This window comes from Urocampus carinirostris, chromosome 19 (assembly GCF_059441175.1).
Source record: "Urocampus carinirostris isolate Australia breed hairy pipefish chromosome 19, RoL_Ucar_1.0, whole genome shotgun sequence".
Lineage (NCBI taxonomy): Eukaryota > Metazoa > Chordata > Actinopteri > Syngnathiformes > Syngnathidae > Urocampus > Urocampus carinirostris.
In genome coordinates this window covers 4793343-4815211 of record NC_142367.1, presented here as the reverse complement: position 1 = coordinate 4815211, position 21869 = coordinate 4793343, and the positions used below count along the sequence as shown (strand labels likewise).

Here is a 21869-nt window from a genome sequence, read left to right as displayed (position 1 = left end):
CCATCAGTCTTGGATTTAATAGATAAATGAAAATAAAGTTTTGCCTATTGCATCTTAAAAAATATATTTCTTGCATGTTTTGCAAATTCCATTCAGGAAAAAAATAAAGAAAATGACACACAAAAAATAGAGCCATTAAGTCTTTTTAGAGCAGTAGCAATGATATGCTATCATGAAAAAACAAACATGTTCATGTTTTATTTCACTTTTTGGGTATAAAGCTACACCAACAAATTGGTAATAATTCATTTATTTTGACAAATATCTTGAGAGGTAAAGCTAGTGTCACGGATTTTTAACCAATCATTTTAGCTTTTGACACGGCTTCTTGTAGCATTAGCAAATATCATCGTTTTGGTGCCTGCCTTCGCTTTAACAGCTAGAACTTATCAGCTACTGCTAGTGTCATGGATGTTTACAATTAATGTTCTCATTTTGGACTCGTCTGCAAACAGCTAATGCTAATTTCTTTCATCAATGGCCGATGTTGATAAAAATGATAACAATAATGATAAGAGAGCAAGTGACGAAAGATGAAGCCAGCTATTTGAATGCTGGGGACACTAGGAACAAGAGTAGCACCAAATCAACCCATTTTGATTCGTCGTACTTTTATTTTTAAGCCATTTTATAATTCTTTCTTTTGAACATTATTGGTGATGTTTATAAATTAGGGATATATGATAACTATCAGGCCCACATTTATTGAAGGCATAAAGGCAAAAACAGGACTTACAATATTCTGAGCGGTCATTACTTTCCAAATGCACGTATATATGCAGTGTTGGGACAAATAAATTACGAAGGAACGCAAGGACTTTTCTAGGTAACGAGTACTCTAATGCATATTTGATGACATTTTGTTTATGTAAACCTACAAAGTACAACTGAATAGTTATGGTGGCACAGTCTTAAGCCACCCTACAAGGAATGAGTTTATCCTCAAGCAGATATTCTCCCTAACCCATCTAAACCAAATTTACAACTGCGTGTCACTAGTAGCGAATGGTAGGAAGCGTGTGGGGAGGTGAGCGTGCCTTATATAGGAACACAAACCGCCGGAAAAACAGTGAGGGAAACGTGCGTACAGAATTCATGGTCAAAAGGTTCTGAATTGGGGTCTTTTTGTTGCAATAAACTATTTTTGGAGAAAAAAAAAAGAAAACATCTTGTACATTACCCAGGACTAAAGAAGGATATATCTGAGTGATTAAAAGCCCAGAGATAAAATGGATATGGAGAGTCTCGGCTAAAGCTCCAAAGATTGCAAAAGCCAAGAAATACAAGGGTTCACTGCTTCCACAGGTTGGTGTACAGATGTTGCTGTATTGCTGCACACATGTTCTAATTCCTTTTATATTCTAATTCCTTTTTATGTGGCTATTCTAAAGCCGTTTTAGAGGGTTGGCTTCTGTGTGATTATTAGGGGTGGGACGAGCTTTGGTCACGATTTGATTATATCACGATACTAAGGGGCCGATTCGACTCATATCATGATTCCTTATAATTGCAATTCTAGAAGTATTTTGATTCGATATAATTGATCATTGTTATTAAAATTTCTTTCCTAAACAACTAGCAACTTCAATCACATCTATCTAGGACAATAAACTGAGTATGATGCTCAAAAAATGCACATCAGTTTGTGTCAGTCAGTCCATTAGCAAATATATGGGCGCCAGCTTTATTTCTTGTTGCTTTCTTCCTCGTTTTACCACTTTCGTTTGCTTTCCCACATTTTTACGTACGAGATAAGACGTCACAAAAATCAATTCCGGGAGAAACGTCAATTATAAAAATCGCAAAAAATAAAATCGATATATACATGAAACGGTTTTTTTTGTCTCACCCCAAGCAATTATATACAGTGATTGGTGCCAGTAATCGAGGTCGAGTGGGGGTTGGGATGAGGGTTAATTATTATTGTTTTTAAATATAGTAAATAGTAACTGTAACAAATTACTGTTTCTCATTAACATGCCCCAAAAAGCTCGCGTCTGACAATAAACTGTCGGACGGCACTGTCACGTGCTGACAAAAAAAGAGTAGCAAAGACAAATGGGCCTGTGGTCGAGCGATTACAGAAGTGGCTAAAGCCGCCCCCGCTTGTCGGACATCCCCCAAACCCCACTTGTCCTTTCACTCTTCACAAGGCAGAAATTCCAAGAGCCTGTTGAGGCACAAACAATTGCCAGTGTGGCGTTCGCCAAAAATGGTGAAAAAGCTTTTTAGCTTTGGTGCAGTCAAATTAGTGAGAGCATCTTGTAAAGTAGGGCTGCAACTAACAACTTTAATTTAAAATACAAAAAACAAAAACAAAAATTTAAAACCCTCATAAGGAAGAAAGTACATACTCTTTTTTAATATGTATTCATTGGAAAACCTTAAAAATGTGTTATGTTTGCCCTTTTACAGAAACCATATATTTTTCCATTATCAAACATTTTTGCAAAAGAGCTTGGAAGCTACTTTGTCGGTCCAGAGCGTTTTGTGCTTTTAGAGAAACTTGAAATTGAAAAGATTTGCGCATACAACATGTATGTTCATCAAGTGGTTTTATGTATGTGTACAACAAGACTGGAACGTCATTGACGCACAGGCAGTAAAAAGCAGAAAAGAGGCGGGGAGACTGTTCAGCCAATCAGAATGCAGAACAACAATGCATGATAGAAAGTAGCGAAACTGCGATAAGTAAATCGCGATACAGCAACGGATTACTGTATATTCATGGTTCAGATGCAAAGACTGTAACAAAAGAACTTAACGATTCTCAACTGTTTTAAATGAAACGGTTTTGACATTTCAACAACTAACGTTCAATTTAAATACATTTTTCAGGCACAGTTGGGCATTACGGTCAAGCTCTTTTTTAAAGCGAAACATACCTGTATAAAATGCACAATGCAGGTCATCAAATTCATCAAACGTCAACTACCGAGGCGAGTCAGACTCTGGTTTGTTTAAGTGTCCGAAGTGCTTTTTAAACGTGTGCGTGTCACTGAGCCCTACTGTGAAGATGATGTGAATTATAATAAACATGACCAACTTCAAAATATTTGCTTCGATGCCCCCAAAAGCCTCATCCCAAACCCAGGAACTCACTCACAAATTAAGAGAATCGGCTAATCTTGCCCACAAAGAGGTCAGTGCTAATACCCATCCTCCCTCTTGCTATCGTGCCCCAGTCCTCCTCAGTCCCTTCCCCCCACTGTGCATCCATACAAGCTATCGGTTGTTCAAGTCACTAAATTACACGCAGGCCTTTTCTGCTCCGGTCAAGCGTAGCTCCATTCAACATTAAAAAGGCAATCACGCTTAAAGGGACACTGAGAAATATTTGACCAGTAGATGTCGCTGTATTGTGTAGTACAACCAAAAACGAGTGCTATATAAAACGATGTATGCAAACTACAGAGATCAAAGTGACCAAATTACACCATGATACTTGTCATTTATTTCCTCAGCCTTGTCTGACTACGCCAACACGCAAGCATGAGGTACTGTCTGTGCAGCCCTTTGAGACGACTTGTGATTAAGGGCTGTACAAATAAAACGACTAGACTAAACAACTAAGTTTTTGGTTGACCCGTAGCAGCAAGATGGCGGACAATCATGACAGCTCCTTTTAGGTGAAACTCATGGTACAGTATGTAGAGAGAAAATATATTAAACAACAGTTGAACAAGGCTAAGTTTCCTATCTCTCTCTCTCTCTCTCTCTCTCTCTCTCACTCTCTCTCTCTCTCTCACTCTCTCTCTCTATTTATCTATCTATCCTTCGAGAGGGGTGACCGACAGCAAGACAAACACATAAAAAAACAAAGAAAATTAAAAAAAGGGCAACAGTAGCAAAAAACACACAAAATTTTTTGGACCATGGCCAACCCAAATGCCCGAACACCTAAAAAAGTTAAGCACCTCGACACCCAAGTTGGTCATGCTTTTGTCTCTCCAAATGAAACGGGACACAGGAAAGCGGCCATGTCACTCGGGTCAGAGTGACACAACACACTCTTCTGTTCAACAGCAGGGCCAGGCAGCCTTCACTGGTTTACCCCTGCCGTAGCATACAGGTGCCCTACCCATCCCTTAGAACACAACTAAACATCCCCCTATCCTTTTACAACACATCTCCACTAATTCCTATCACCAACAAGAGCTCAAGCTTCCACTATATTTAGACCTCTTTCCTGCAGTGCACTCATAACACCATTCATCCACGTCAATCGCGGCCTTCCTCTTGGTCTCCTTTCATTTACTTCTGCTCTGTGGATAAGAGAGTTGGTCTGGACACATAAAGAGGATGGATGAGGAGCGAATGATGAAGAGGATCTACAGAGCAGAAGTTTCCTAAAAGTACAAATTTCCAAGAAAACTTTTGTGAAAAACGTCTTTTTATCTAACTTTTTTTGCGTTTATGATACCTCCAATTTCTAAACAGTGCTTTCCATTACGAAAGAGCGCTTTGCTTGAAAAACATTTTTTTTTGCAAGAACACTGTACTTATGCATTAACAATGTATGAACTTTGCAAGAAACTCTCAGCGCCCGATGTGTCCGGTGACCGGATCACCTGATTTTGTTCACCATGGTGATCGTGTTCCGGCAGACCTGCACGAAACATCATCTCTTTCCACCCCTACAATAACGAAAAGATAAAAAGGTTAACTGTCTGCACTTATCCATTCCGTCACCACTTTGACTACACTACTTCACTACCCCTTTACTTGCTATACGGGGTCAGCTCCACACTTCAATCGCTAAAAACAAGAAGCAATACGAGGAAGTGGGGGTTTCCTCGATGTGGGGGCAAAGATGTGATCATAGCCACTCCTGCTATATCTAATCGTGATTTTTTTTTTCATTCATACTGTAATAATTTCCTGAGCCTTGATACTTAATTAGGAGCTGCTGCCAGTCCTTTAGTTAGTTTTAAAAGTTTAATAGTTTATAAAAGTAAAACAACAACAAAAAACAGATTTTACGGTTTGGCTCTCAGGAAAAATGCTTCTGAAAACCTATCGATCCGTTATGAGTAAAAAAACGAAAACATTGCAGACCAAAATCGCAAAACATTGTATGCAATGGGAGTCGAGTTTGGGTCATGGTAGTGAGAACGTCGACAGTTAACCACAAGACCATTCGTAAAAAAAAAAATGACATATGAAAAGGCATTCGATTTTGTCTCATTATCACACTATTTTACAGTGTCAGAAACGATTGTCAGAAAATGGAGAAAACAGAAAGTCGTCCTGAAAGATTTCAATAAAGAAAGTCCAATTTATCATTCCCTCGTCATGCTTTTTGCGTTGATTAATATCTCTCAGGACGACTTTCTGTTTTCTAATATTTGTTTCTGGCACTGGGTAAAATAGTGTAATAATGAGATAAAAGTGAAAGCCTTTTTGCATGTTGTCTAGTGATTAGGGTTTGGCACTCCCAGTGCTCCGACCTGGGTTCGATTCCCTTGCATACAATGTTTTGCCATTTTGCTCAACAATATTATTCGACAGATCAATATTGCACTAATGCATACCTGAAGTTGATAAAATGTACAGTAGCTCTTTGTGTAGTATTTCTGTGAAGTGTTTTGAAGTATTTCCATAGTAGTATTTTTGTAGTTTTTACAAAGTGGTATTTTTATAGTATTTCTTTTTAAATAGTTCTGTAGTAGTATTTTTGTATCATAGTATAACTGTAGGAGCGTTTTTGTCATATTTAAATAATACATGAGGTCCCTATTTCAAGCACTGAATTTGATATTTAGTTTTGAAGTAATTTTGTTAGTTTTTTTGTTTCTGTAATTGTATTTTTGTTGTGGACACACAAAGGTACAAAGCGGACAAAGCTGGCACCAAAAACATTTTTTATAAGAAGTACTTTATAGTCTATGATATATATTGTTATTATATTTTGACCATTTTCATTTGCGTGCCGGATGAAAAAGATTGATGAGGCGCATGTGACCCACGGGTTGTATTTTGCCGACCCCTGATCTACTGATCAGCTAACGATTTGAATATATTTTGGTTAAACCACAGGGCCCTCACGTACATAAAGTTTTCTCGGGCACAAAGTTTAGGGCCCAACCCCCACCACCCACTGCCTTTTAGTTAAGCGGCTGCCACGTTTCTGGGCCCCGTCATGTGATTCCTGTTGCCTGGTAACAGCCCCGCTGGGTGTCAGGGGTCCCATCTCCCTTGGTTTCCACACAAGTGCCTCAACAACCTTCATGTCGGACCCCCGCCCTAAATGTGGGGGACACATACTTGGAATGCGGGAGGAAGCCGAGGGACCCGTGGCCAGTTTTGGGACTAAGGCGTTACAAGGAAAGTATTGCAGTAACATTTTTCAAAGAATCAACATAATGTGATACGCAATCAGAAGGTGAAACCCAATTATTTCAACATTCTTTATAACATTTATAATGAAAAAAACTAAAAGGTAGGTGTTGCAAAACTATTAGCCCCCTCGTTCCCTCAGCTCAGCCAACTGACTCGAAAAGTTCCCTGATGTCGTCTGAATGACTTAATATATCGACCTAAATGACTAATTCCGCAACATTTAACATCACCCAGAGCACTGTGCGAACAATAATATAAAAATGGAGAGAGCATGAAACGACTGCAAACCTACCAAGACCGGGCTGTTCCTCTAAACGAGGGGTGTCAAACAGGCGGCCCATGGGCCGGACCAGGCCGGCTAAGGGATTGAATCAGGGCCGCGAGACAATGCTCAGAGAAGCGCAAAAGAAAAATGAGCTGCAGGTTGAAATGTGCCCACTTGATGTTGCCAAAGCCAGGTGCCTCTCACGAAGACGCTGTACTTATATTTCTCTCTCTTTTCCTCCCTTTTTCTTTCACTCTCTGTGTCTCTCTCTCTTTCACTCTCTGTCTCTTTTTTCTCTTTCTTTGTTCCTCTTTGTCTCTTTCTGTGTCTTTTTATCTTGTTTTGCTCTCTCGTCCTTTTTTACTTTTCTCTCTTTCTCTCACTTGCTTTCGCCTTCTCTCTTTATCCTCTTTTCTCTTTTTCTTCTTCTCTTCCCTTATCTCTTTCTATTTCTCCTGGGATGTCTTCATTTCTCTTTCTTTCCCCTCTCTCAGTATTTCTCTTTTTATCTGTTTTGTTTCTCACATTCTTTCTCCCTTTCTCTCTTTCTTTGCCCCACTCTCTCTCTTTTTCTCTACCCCTCTTTCTTATTTCTTTCTCTCTCTTTTTCTTTCTCTCTAATCTACTAGTCCGGCCCCTGAGAGAATGTTTGTTCTATCGCGTGGCTCCCGAGTTAAAATGAGTTTGACACCCCTTCTCTAAACTTTCGGCCAAATACAAGGAGATTCTGGCAGTAAATTGGTTGGAGTCTGAGAAACCTGAGAGTGGGGCGCATGTTCAGCTGCCCACAACGACCCTAAACATAAAGCAAAATCTACAATAGAATGGTTTAAAACTAACGCTATAGAGGTGTGAGAATGGCTAAGCCACACTCCAGGCAGCAATACTGTAGAGCATGTGTGTCCAAAGTCCGGCTCGTGGGCCAGGTATGGCCCGTGAGCAAAATTTTATTGCCCACTGTCATAAAATTAATATGTGGCTCACCAGCAGTACAAAATAAAATTGTTGGAGCAATACTTTTGCAAAGGCACTTTATATGCAATATATATTATTTACATTTTTGCACGCTTCTTTAGGGCTGTGACTGCCCTGGGCAAGAAACTGTCCCTGAGCCTGTTAGTCCTTGTTTTATGGGACCTGTAGCACCTGCCAGGGGGCAGTACCTACCATAAAATAGTGAAAATACATACAACTCTTGTTTTTGTTTATTCAAAATGCAGTTAATAAAAATTACCAGTGTTTATATTTATTCATATTCATTATTGTAGCCCCTGAATTCAAATTGTGAGGTACGCAAAGATTTCCTCCCTTGCTGCTTAGTTTAAGTAAAGGTACATTGGGTAATATTTGACCACTAGATGAAACTGTGTTGTCTAATGCAAACAAAACCCAGTGCACAGCGTAGCAGCAAGATGCCAGACAAACATGAGGGTGACTATTAGGTATGGATTCCGCTATGAGAAAAAAATACAAATTTCTCGACCTATGAATAGTTATACTAATTAACATTGGTATGATAGATCACAATTTTTTTCAAATGTTCAAATCAATGTTTTTTTACTGGATGAGTTTTTTTACCACTAAGAGGCACTATATACTAAACACTGTCCATTTGAGTAATGTTTTAAATGCACTGTTCCACTTTTGTTTACAATGTCACCAGTGTATGTAACAATGGACTTCAATGGACTGTAGTAAAAAAAAGAGTAAGAAAAAAAAGCAAAAAGCAAAAAGAAAGAAACACACAACGTAGCAAAGGTCAGCTGCCTTAATAAGAAATATATTACCGTATTTATTTGTGTATAACACGCAATGTTGTATAACGTGCAACATATTTTTTTTTATTAAAAATTGTTATAAATTTCGTTTCACTTTTTCTAAACTAAAACTAAGCATTGTAAGTGATTGACACTGTAAATTATGAATATAATACCAACATATAATTTATTATGTACCATAAAGCTGACCACAAAAGCAAAACGTTGTATGCTACGATAATCAAACCTGGGACGGAGCAGTGAGAGCGCAGAATCCTAATCACTAGACCATTGTGTAATTATAAATACCTATTAATCTAATACCCTTAAAGCTCCAATTCAACATCCGATACAACAAAGAGTTCCCTCGTTATGATTTTGCATTTATTAACATCTATCGGAACGACTTTCTGTTTTCTCCATTCACATTTGTTTCTGGTAGAGCGTAAAAACAGTGTGATAGTGAGATAAAAATCAAATGCCTTTTCGCTTATCATTTATATCAAAGGTTCATAACTGGTGTGAATTCAGGACCCCCCATTCCATCCTAAAATTCAACTTCTCAAATGTATTGAATTAAAAGATTGTGAACACTAAAGCAGAAAAAGTACAAAATATTCACCCTGTACTCAACCAAAAAACAAAATGACTTCAAGTACCGTATGTGCTGGCATATAAGCCTACATGGCAGAAAAGCGACCCCTTAAAACTTCTATAACCAGTGTTCTCGTTTGCCCGCGTCCCTGCGTCCTAGATGCATCATTTTTGCTGGGGACGCATAGTTTCAAATCAACGTGCGTCCCCTTTTTTGACACAAAATTGTCATTATTATCCGATTACTTTTTTTTTTTAAACAAAGATTTACCGCACTCCAAACTTTTCGGCAGGCAGATCCGCCATTGTTGTTTTGGTCTCGCGGTTCGAGTTTTCGTCTGCACGCCGATTCCGGCAAACAAAATCTCATTGGTTCGAGATTACGTCATTGTTGTAGTGCTTGTCGTCGAGGGAAGGTAAAAATCAACACAAAATTGGTAATTTCTTCAGTGTCAATAATAAGTCAAATCATAATGCAGAAAGTGATAACAACGGCAATAATTCCGGCAGGAAAAAAAAACGCAGAGAGATTCTTCGGAAGATCGCGGAGGCAGGAAAACACGTGTGTTCAAGCGAATGAATGATTTGCCGAAAGAAAATAAACAAAAGAATACTCCTAGCAAGAAAAGGGCTTTTCTGCCAAAATGGACTAAATTATATTCCTGGTTACGTTTTGAGGAGCATGATAATGGATTTGACCTTGAGAAGACATTACAACTGTGACGGGACAGCAAACCACGAAGAATATATGAACTGAAAAATCTGAAGTGATAACTGCTTTGTATTACCAATAAACTGATGATTAAAACTGCATGAATATATAGATTAATATTTCAGCAATATTATTTTGTATAATGTACAATATTGTGAACTGAAAAATCTGAAGTGATAACTGCTTTGTTTTACCAATTAACTGTGATGATTAAAACTGAATGAAAATATGGATTAATATAATTATTTCAGCAATATTATTTTGTATAATGTACAATATTGTTGTGACCTGAAAAATCTTGAAGTGATAACTGATTTGTATTACCAATAAACTGTGATGATGGTAAAATGAACACTGTATAACATAGCCACTTGCCAAAAGTAATTCAAAATATGAATAAAACGTGTAACTCCATAAAAATAGCGGATGATAAAGATTCATGTACTGGTAAAAAGCTAAAAATATAAAATTTTAAAACCATTTACTGTACCTTTCAGCAGCGCCTTAATGGCAGACACTTGTCCATCATTTTCAATCAATAGATGTTGTCACTGTTTTCCACTTTTCCCTCCCTTTATCGCTAACTTTCTTTGGACCCATTATTATGAACAGAAAAAGAAAATAAAACCAACAAAATCACAATAAAATGAAATGTGGTCCTTCCCAAACACAATTGGGATGGTACAGATTGACTGAAAGGGATAAAGATATCAAGCAACATTTATCGCTGCCTATTGTCAAGGATTTTTTTCTTCAGTTTTTTCTTCTTCTTAGGAAGGAGAAAGGAGAAAGGCAAAGTACTGCGACTCACTGTTAGGCTTCGACACACCAGTTGAGAAACTGATCTAAATATCTGGTGGTCTAGTAGTAGGATTTGCTGCTCTCACTGCTGCGACCCGAGCTTGATCGTCGTTGCATACAATGGTATGCGATTTTGGACTGCGGTATTTATTGACTGATCAATTATTGCACAAATATAGTTATATATTTATAAATTGTATATATAAATACAATTATATATATATATTAGCATTAAACCTTGTGTATAACAACCACCAAAACTTTGATTTTGTTTTAGGTAAGATAATAAGCACATTATACACAAATAAATTCGGTAACTTCCTTTAATGGTAAACTGTCTAGTTCAGGATACTGCCTCTTCCATACTCTGCGGTAGCCATGAAACAGGGTTTGCACACCTTTGTCATGGCCAGATTCAAGCACTTTTTTAAGAACGTTAAAGCCATTTTTTCCCAATTTTTTTCATTACCATTAAAAGGAGAAATCTAGCGCCCATCAAAAGAACGAGAGCATAAACCGTAGTTTCAAATCCTAACTCTAGCCCCAGCCTTATTTTGGAACCCTAAAATTGGTTTAAAACCCTAAACCCTAGATCCTAACCCTAGCCCTAAACCTAGCACTACCTGCAACCCTAGTCCCAATCCTCTTTCAAACCGTAACGCTAGTTCTAAACCTTTTTGGAACCTTTCATATAGTTTAGAACCCTAATATGGAGCTCAAACCTTAGTTCCTTATCCTAAGCCTAATCCTAGCTCTAACTGTAACCCTAGCCCCAACCCTGTTTCAGAATACTAAATTCAGTTTATTCCTCTAATGAGGAGCCTAAACCTTAGTTTCTAACCCTAGCTCCAATCCTATTTTTTTGAACCATAAAACAAGTTTAAAGCCCTTATTTGAAGCCCGAAATGTAGCTCCTAACCCGAACCTAACCACTAACCTAAGAAAAAAGGCAACAATGTCCAGCATTTGGAAATGCTTCACCTAAAATTCAAGCAGTTTTCAAACCTTGAAACAAAACATTAAAATTCAAACATTTTCAAGAATTTTAAGCAACCGTACGAACCTTGTGTAAAACTACGGTGCCCTAATGTTTTTTTTCGACATCTACGTGCCGAGTGATCAAAGGATCAATCAGAAAACAGAAAACCTCAAACAATAAAAAAACAAACAAAAAAAATCCCCTGTAAAATAGCCAAAAAGAAAATCCCCGCAGCTGACAGGGTCTCTGTCTTCATAACGGACATGCTATCGCTAGCTTTTTTCCTGACGCTTCTTCCATCATTACATCATATCTCATTAAATAATCTCTCTCTGCAAGCCGTATGATGGCAATGTGGATTTGGGATAATGGAAGTGAAGTGGAAAGACAAACAAACATCAATTTTGTTGTTCTTACCCGCCGACTTTGGCGTGAATTTGTCACGGTTGGCAGCGCAAACGGCTAAGAGTCGGTAGCCGAGGTCCAAGTCGAAGCCCTGCTGCGCTGCCACTCGACTCACCACCTACACGGAAAAAGCTTCTTTTATCACCGCATATAGGCCAATTTTTTTCTTTGAAAAATACCCAATAATACCTAATAAAATACAGGATTTGTAAACTGCAGGTTTCAAGCACTTTCCAGGAGTTTTTTTTGTTTTTACAGTACTGTCAAGGGAAGAAATCTAGCGCCGATCAATAATGGTTTTTTTTGTTGACTTTAATGACTAAAATAAAGTCGCTATCTTGCTGCTAGCACATACTATGTGCTATTTTGAGCTGTTCCTATCTATGATCTACAATCTTTTTGTATTCTATAGGCTGCTATAAACTGACATGAATTCTACCATTCTGCCTCGACAATGCGGGCGCAGCTTGGCTATGTCACACTTGTTTACAAACGTGGAAAGGGCTCTATAGGTGTTGGATAATAATTGAGTTGCATACAGAAGACAAAAAAGAAAAAAAAGTACTGTAGGTATAAAAAGCAGAAAAAGGAGCCAAAAATAGGACTAATTTGATTGATATTGATAGCACCGAATCAACTGCTTTTTCTTTTTTTGCTTTTTGTTTAATTTATTATAATTTATATTTTGCTAGAATTTAAACACTGCAGCTTTAAGTTTTGATCGCGTCACTGAGGGGAAACGGCGAGCTGTTCTTTTCCACAACCCGCTCTAAATACATAACACCGCAATGACATCTGGAAACATTTATGACGCCCTTCCATAAGAATTAGCCCATGTCTTGGGCAAGATTATTTATACAAAACATAACAGGACAAGAACCAGAGGTCTGATGGTACCTTATTCAATAGTTACAATGTACTTGTGATATTTCAACATGTTCACCTACAAATTTAGCTCTAAATGTGTACATCCAAATTGAACAGAAGTGGAAGTTATCTATCAAAAACGCTATAAATCATCTTTCCGTATCATCTGCATAAATGTCAGGTCACTAAAATTTTCTTTAATCCTCGAGGAACGATAACAACTGAATGCAATTTAGTCCATTACTGTAACAACCACCAATGACAACAACACAAAGACATGTCTGTGTTGCAGTTTGGCACTATTTACCACAGTATGGTTGCCCTGGCGCTGTCATTATGGAAGTATAGGGCTCACATTTCATGCGTCGCAGCCCTCATTCCGTTTTCTTTTTTATTGGTGCAGTTTGAAAATATGTGCTCATCTTTGTAATCGCCTTTTTGAATAACTACATGATCCCAATACACTTGACATAAACAACCGGAGCAAAACTGAAAACAGCCTCAGGTGTGCGCCGGGTTCAAAATATAAGGAATTGATGTGAATGAGTTTCTTTTATGTTCAAGCGTGTGGCTTAAAATTTGCTGTGGCTTGTAAAAAGGAAAAATTAAGTTTCCTTCTTAAATTTGAGCATGCGGCTTTTAATCAGGAGCCCCCTGTAGTCCAGAATTTACGGCATGTACCAACAGAAATGTATCTATTATATGAATGGGAATCTACAAAAAAAAATGGTCTTACCGTTAGACATCCCATTAGGCTTTGCTCAAAGGGCCGCTGGAAGGCTCTCGGGTCGCCACACCAGTCCAATAGTTCTGTTGCCGCCGTTTGGAAATTGGAAGGATTTTGTAAGTGCTGCAAAGGTGGACAAATAAAAAGATAAACTTAGGAAACGTAATAATGGTTCTTCAAAACAAACTCTGGCCATGTAAAAAATGCTTGTTGAAAAGGTTTAAAATGTTTTGAAATGAAATTAATTTGATTCCCCAGCACCTCAAAATTAGCAACATAATGTTACCTCCAGCTAATTAGTTAGACAGTGCTAAAATCCACACGCTAATGTTTTGAGATTGATGTACCGTATTTTCCGCACTATAAGGCGCACCTAAAAGCCTTTATTTTTTTCAAAAGCTGACCATGCGCCTTATAATACAGTGCGCCTTATTTATGGATCAACATTAAGTTTTCCAACTAACTTGCAGCCGCCGACTAGATTTTCCCCCGAACGGCAAGTAGTACACGGTGGATGCTGGGATTTATTTACCGGCGTTTCATTGGCTAACCAATGTGTCAATCATCATTTGAATCAATCTTTATTGGCTAAAGTTATTCGGAGGTCAAGAGGCGGATCCTTTTTATCATTTACAGACTGCCATTGGCTCAAACGGCAAACAAAGCCTGCAATTGGCCGAAAAAGACGTGTCAATCATCATTTGAATCGATCACTATTGGCTAAAGTTTTTCGGAGGTCAAGAGGCGGATCCTTTTTATCATTTACAGACTGCCATTGGCTCAAACGGCAAACAAAGCCTGCAATTGGCCGAAAAAGACGTGTCAATCATCATTTGAATCGATCACTATTGGCTAAAGTTATTCGGAGGTCAAGAGGCGGATCCTTTTTATCATTTACAGACTGCCATTGGCTCAAACAACAAACAAAGCCTGCAATTGGCCGAAAAAGACGTGTCAATCATCAGTTGAATCGATCACTATTGGCTAAAGTTATTCGGAGGTCAAGAGGCGGATCCTTTTTATAATTTACAGGCTGCCATTGGCTTAAACAGCGAAACAAAGCCTGCAATTGGCCGAAAATACGTATGCGTATAGCATGTGGGTGACGGCATAGAGAAAGCATTTTTTTCTATTCTGTATTTGTAAATATTGTATTCTCCTGGATTTACTACCCTAACGGATATAAGAGGACATTGCCTGCACATTATTATGAACACAACGACTTCGGTGAGCTACTCCGGCTTTCTATATTATCCCTGTATCTTGTTTCAGACTGAACTCGATGTTTCTGTGATAAGCGGTGCAGATAATGGATGGAATGGAGTGTCTATTTTTAAATTCAACTCAATTCCAAGTGTTTATTGTCATATGCACAGTAAAGTTGCGAGCGAAAAAGAAAATAGATACGAAGGAATGGTTATCATTTATTGAATCCCAAGACTTTAACCTTCCGAATGATGGAACGATGCATTTGAGTGACATCTTACGGACACCGCATCCGCACGTGTTCTCGACACGTATTTGCGTCTTTGCAAGCTTTGGGAATGTTAAGGGGGTAATAAGTTGGACTGAACTATCTGACTGTTTTGTCCACGTTCCCATTGTAGCGCCTTATAATCCGGTGCGTCTTATGTATGTCAAAAATAGGACCAAAAACTATTTTTTCGGGGTGCGCCCTATAAACCGGTGCGCCTTATAGTGCGGAAAATACGGTACTATGTTGGAATATGAATGGCTAGCTACTTCCTGGTTTGACCCATGGCATTGAATATGAATTTCAGCAAATTAGCTTATTTGATAAAACCATTTTTGCAATCTAATTTGAAAATATTTTACTTGAATTGAAAGGCTTCCTGGGTGTGAAAGGAGCTTGTCACTGCTGTTGAACTGAAACTTAAATGGCAGTGGATGCACCTCGCACGTAACTTTGGGCGAGTTTCTGACTTTGACACATCCATCCGTCGATCCATTATCTGCACCTCTTATCCTAATAGGGTCGCGGGCTTGCTGGAGCCTATCCCAGCCATCCTCGGGCAGCGGACACCCTGAACTGGTTGGCAGCCAGTCGCAGGGCACCCAGAGACAGACAATTCGATCACTCATTCACACCTCGGGACAATTTGGACCAGCCAATTAACCTAACTTGCATGTTTTTGGAATGTGGGGGGGAAACCAGAGTGCCAGGAGGAAACCCACACAAACACGGGGAGAACATGCAAACTCCACACAGGAGGTTCGATCTCACGACCTCAGAACACACGCTAACCGATGCGTTGTCGTGCTTTGACCCAAGTTTGTTAATTAGATTTTTCGACTAACCGTATTTTCCGCACTATAAGACGCACCGGATTCTGAAGTGCACCACCATAAATAGTATTTTGTCATACATTTTTCAAATATAAGGCTCACTGGATTATAAAGTGCATGGAATTAAAGGTACAGAAGGATCTACCGTATTTATACGTGTATAATTGTTTCACATTTTATACACTCACAGTATGTTTTACGGAAATTATTAATAAGGCAAATAATGTCGCTGACCAAAATCGCAAAACCAAATCACTGGTTGAGCACAAAAAGTTAATGTCCATACGACCAGTGATGGAGAAAACAGAAAGTTGTCCTGAAATATATCAATTAACGCAAAAAACCCACAAGGGAAACAACTCTTTGGTGTATCTGATGCAAGTTTTAATCCCATTTCTTCATTGCATACAATGATTTGCGATTTTGGTCAGCGATGGTGTTTGATTCATCAACCATTGCATTGGTACAGAGTATACTGCAACGACTCATGTGGTAACAAGCACCTATAAATACCGTATGCAATTTCTATCTTATTCACCGTATTTTTCTGTACATAAGGCGCACCGGTTTATAAGGTGCACTTTCAAATTTCTGGTCAATTTGGGGTTTTAAGGAGCGCCTTATTTTAAGTTATTTGCGGCATTATGTTATTTATTCATTACACATTGATTTCTTTATCAATTATTTTTGTTGTAGTTGTTTTCAGATCTTTTCTATCGTGTGTAATGAAAAAATATATTTGAGGACATTTGAATAACCTTTTCCATTTTCTCGTGCAAGCAGTTATGGCCCAACCTTAGCCAGACGTTAATGGTGGAGTGTGCTGTTTCAGGTATCCTTAAAAAGTTTAAAGTTAAATATTTTATCTAGGTCAGTGTTAACAATGCCCAGCTGGGTTCAAAGAACCCTTATGCTTCATTTTCCAGGGCACCTTTCTGATTTTATGTTAGGTTCGGCAAATATAAGGCTGCGGACAAGAGAAGGATGGATGTCGGAGGGGGTGACATTGCTGGAGACGGACGTCATGCTTGTCCCCGCAGGTTTTTATTTTTTTAATTTCTATTTGTAAGTGTAGCATGAAAATTTTGAAAGTAAGAAATGTGTTAGGATCTGCTATGCTCAATTCATCCAGAGGGCGTCAACCGGGTGCGGAGTAAAACCCACCGGAGCTGAAGGGCACTGAAGACCCTGATTTTCCCAAAACGTTATAGTGCTTGGGCCGCACATTGCAGTTCCATTTTGGTCTTCGTTTAGATATTGCCAGATTTGATTTTGTTTGGATTTTATTTGTTTTGTGACCACTTGGTTGTTTGTTACTTTGTTCCTTACATCTGGTTTTCCATTTCAGTCTTTGTTTCTGGTTTGGACGTTGTCAGGTTTAATTTTTTCTAAAAATGTAATTTGTTTTGTGACACCTTGTTTGTTTGTTAATTTGTTCCTGGTTTTTGTTGTTAACGTTGGTGTCCTTAACAAAATATTCTACTTGCACATGCCATCCTTTGGGTGAAATCATCATTGCAGCCTTTGTCATGCTCCTTTTGTTGAGTGTCAAAGCATGTGAAATTCAAATGCGCTCGAATAAACACCTTTTTAAAATCTTTTTTGGGGGTTTTGGATTGGCACTTGGACTGTATTTAAGGCAGTCCTTTTTATACTTTCACAATTTTCTTCCTAGAATCAAATAAAATCAAGAGGACACGTATTAGATCTTATTTTGAGCACCACTGTCTCAGTTACTGCATCCCTTCCCCATTGTTCCACCTGCGGTGAGTGAAACTAAAAGTCCTGCCTAAAGTAGAGTCCAAAAGCCAACAAAAACCCAAAGAAAGATTATTAAGCCCGTCTAAGAAATGCAAGTAATTGCACGGATGAATGAGCTGACTGAAGCTGCAGTGATGATAAAAGCCAGGAGAGGGCAGCAGAGTGTAACACAGTTCTAAACTCTAGACAGCTGCTTTAACTCCAGCCCCCCAGTAAATTCAGTTTTAGAACCCTTTCCTAGATCCACATCAGGAATCGCATGAATTTGAGGCCGGGTGTATTTTCTGGTCTAACCTGTTTGATACACTGCAGCCGGTCATTGGTCTGCTGTATGTGTCTGTCCATGGACGGGATGGAATTCATGCTGATTGTCCCTCGGTGGCCTCCTGGCACTCTACCGCACGCCCATTCAACTGAAAAACACAAAACACAAGGGAGAGTTGGAACACAAGCACCATCTGGTGTTGGCAGGACAGCTGACATCGATTTTACAGAACTCTTTTTTTTTAATTCCACTCTGTTTCACTTACCACAAATAAATGCAATATCTTATAGAAAATATATTATACTGTTATAACAAGCACATGACAAGAAAAAAATCATAATTCCAGATTAAAATGATGTGTATGTTGTAAATGGTCTGCATTTATATAGCGCTTTTCAAGTCAATGAAGACTTCCCAGAGCGCTATACAATGTGCTTCACACTTACCCATTCACACACACACTCACACACCATTGGTAAGGCGCCCGCTTTGAGACTGGGAGGTTCGGGTTCGCGCCCCGGCCGAGTCATTCCTAAGACTTAAAAAGTGGTCGGCGGCGCCCTCTCTTGGCTGCGGCTGCATCGGGTCAGATGCAATCGACATTTCGTTCTGTGTACATTGTTACACAGAATGACAATACAAGGAAATTATTATTATTATTATTATTATTGGCGGCCATGCAGCCATGCAAGGCGCCAACCTGCTTATTGGGGGCATTAGGGATTCAGTGTTTTGGGATTCAGGACACTTCGACATATAACACGGAGGAGCGGGAATCGAACCTGCGATCTCTTGATCCCAAGACAAGCCCTACCCCCTGAGCTGTAAATTATATTTGTATAAGGCCCCATGTGTAATACTTGACCACTAGATTGCACTGTGTTGTCTGGTATGGGCGAGGGCCAGTGATTTAAATAAATGTTGTTTTTTTACAGGATGAAAGTTTTTTTTTGGACCACGAGGAGGCACTAAATATTACACACTGTCCCTTTGAGTACGATAAAAATTGGACATTAACAACTGAGATAAATATAAATTGGAAAAAGTTTGAATTATCTTGAAACCCTTTCATTAAAATGTTTGTGAAGAGTACTTTCTAAGAGAAAATAAAATAACTTTAAGTACCATTACTCTCTCATACCAGAATTTTTGAATTCAGTGAGTATTTGCAAGAACTGAAGAAAATTACAGAAGTGTGTAGTAAAATAGGAAAACTATTTAGAAAAATATACAGAGAAAAATGACTTGCTTGAATTTATTAAAAATAGAAAACTAAGAAATCACATTTACATAAGTATTCACAGCCTTTGCTTAATACTTTGTTGATCACCTTTGGCAGCAAATACAGCCTCAATTTTTTTTAATATGATCCCACAAGTTTGGCACACCTATCTTTAGGCAGTTTTGCCCATTCTTCTTTGCAATAAGTCTCAAGCTCAATCAGGTTGGATGGGAGACGTTTGTGCACAGCCATTTTCAGATCTCTCTAGAGACGTTCGATCGGATTCAAGTCTGGACTCTGGCTGGGCCACTCCAGGACATTCAGGGAGTGGCTCTGAAGCCAATCTTTTGAGATCTTGGCTGTGTGCTTTGGGTCGTTGTCCTGCTGAAAAATGAACCTTCGCCCCAGCCTGAGGTCAAGAGCGCTCTGGAGCAGGTTTTCATCCAGGATATATCTATATATTGCTGCATTCATTTTTCCTTCTATCCTGACTAGTCTGCCAGTTCCTGCTGCTGAAAAACATCCCCACAGCATGATGCTGCCACCACCATGCTTCACTGTAGGGATGGTATTGGCCTGGTGATGAGCGGTGCCTGGTTTCTTCCAAACATGGCACCTGGCATTCACACCAAAGAGTTCAATCTTTGTCTCATCAGACCAGAGAATTTTGTTTCTCATGGTCCGAGAGTTATTCAGGTGCTTTTTGGCAAATTCCAGACGGGCTTGCATGTTCCTTTTACTAAGGAGTGGCTTTCGTCTGGCCACTCTACCATACAGGCCTGATTGGTGGATTGCTGCAGAGATGGTTGTCCTTCTGGAAGGCTCTCCTCTCTCCACAGAAGAACGCTGGAGCTCTGACAGAGTGACCACCGGGTTCTTGGTCACCTCCCTGACTAAGGCCCTTCTTCCCTGATCGCTCAGTTTGGAAGGCCGGCCAGCTCTAGGAAGAGTCCTGGTGGTTCCAAATGTCTTCCATTTACGAATAATGGAGGCCACTGTGCTCATTGGGACCTTCAAAGCAGCAGACATTTTTCTGTATCCTTCCCCAGATTTGTGCCTCAAGACAATCCTGTCTCGCAGGTCTACAGACAGTTCTTTTGACTTCATGCTTGGTGTTTGTGCTCTGACATGCACACTCAACTGTGGGACCTCATATAGACAGGTGTGTGCCTTTCCAAATCATGTCCAATCAACTGAATTTACTGCAGGTGGACTCCAATTAAGCTGTAGAAAGATCTCAAGGATGATCAGTGGAAAAAAGATGCACCTGAGCTCAATTTTGAGCTTCATGGCAAAGGCTGTGAATACTTATGTAAATGTAATTTCTTAGTTTTCTATTTTTAATAAATTCAAAATAAGTAAAAAAAAAAAAAACTTTTTCACATTGTCATAATGGAGTATTTTGTGTAGTATTTTGAGATAAGAGATTAAATTAATACAATTTGGAATGAGGCTGTAACATAACAAAATGTGGAAAAAGTGAAGCACTGTGAATACTTGCCGGATGCACTGTAATATATATATATATATATATATATATATATATATATATATATATATATATACATACATATATGTATATATGTAGGATTTGGCATCAGCAATTAAAAACATAAGATACATTACACATCCTCAGTAGGGTCGCGGGGGTCCTGGAGCCCATCCCAGCAATCATCGGGCAGTGGGCAGGGGACACCGGGACAGACAACTCGCTCGCTCATTCACACCTAGGGACAATTTGGACCGGCCAATCCACCTGAAATGCATGTCTTTGGAATGTGGGAGGAAACCGGAGTGCCCCGAGGAAACCCACGCAAGCACGGGGAGAACATACAAACTCTGCACAGAAAGTCCGGTAGCTGGTTTTGGACCCACACAGGAGGTTCCCAAGACCTTTGAACTGTGCCGCACACGCGCTAACCACTGCGCCGCCGTGCTGCCCTATATATATTATGAATATATATATATATATATATATATATATATATATATATATATATATATATATATATGAAATATGTGTGTGTAATGTATCTTACATTTTTAATTGCTTATGCTAAATCCTATTGCACTTTTTTTCATGTGGCACTATTGTTACAATGCACTATTCTTCTCTTTTTCCCCTTTTTTTGCCTATTCATCCTCATAGTCTTTTATCTTTCTTCACTTCAAAGTAAGGTTATCACATGTTTTACCCAGGAGTGCAAAGTCTAATCTCGTTGCATATATTTTTTTTCAACGTTGACATCAATGACAATAAAAACAATTCTAATTCCAATTTTAAAATGCAAAATTCTGCTCAGTCATCAACACAACTAGCCAGCAGGTGTCGCCCTCCACTCAGCCAGATCCCTTGACTTCTTTCGACCTTGTGCTTATTTAAAAGCGCCTTCCTGTGCCCTTGCCTTCACTCTGCTTTATCACTTTGCACCTCACCCTGGGGTGACTTATTGGGGGCCCCTTCGCTTTTCAAGCACATTGCTTGCAAATTGAGCTTCTTAAATGGCCAAGATGACACACACACACACTCACACACATAGCCCTCCACTCATGAAATACTGTAAAGTCCTCACACGAGAATAAACTGTGCCCTTGAAAATGTTAAGACTTGTACATAAACACATGCTCCTCAAATAGACACTTGCACACAACTTTATCCACACCCCTAGCATTCATGGGGCCCGAAGCAAAATTAGACCCCCCCCCCATTCCTTGGTAATTTACATACCTACTATGACTCATTCGATGTTCTACTCTGTCATTATGAATACACTTAAAATACTAGATGTGTGATGATTCTGTTGTAGTTAAGATTGTAATCCACAGTGAATAAGGAAAGGCACGCTTCGGCGTGGAAGTAAAGCT

General features: G+C 39.1%; 1 protein-coding gene across 2 annotated transcripts in view; it reads right to left on the bottom strand.

Annotated features, from left to right (window-relative positions):
- Positions 1–21869, bottom strand: part of LOC148346939 (zinc finger MIZ domain-containing protein 1-like) — a 192139-nt gene that overhangs the window by 38986 nt on the left and 131284 nt on the right. For both annotated transcript variants that reach the window (XM_088323455.1, XM_088323453.1), the window contains exons 3-5: positions 17812–17930; positions 13459–13572; positions 11868–11973 (exon numbers count right to left, since the gene is read on the bottom strand). In XM_088323455.1, the coding sequence (XP_088179581.1) occupies positions 11868–11973; positions 13459–13572; positions 17812–17880 (289 nt within the window). In that variant the 5' untranslated portion in view covers positions 17881–17930. The remainder of the gene's footprint in view (positions 1–11867; positions 11974–13458; positions 13573–17811; positions 17931–21869) is intronic.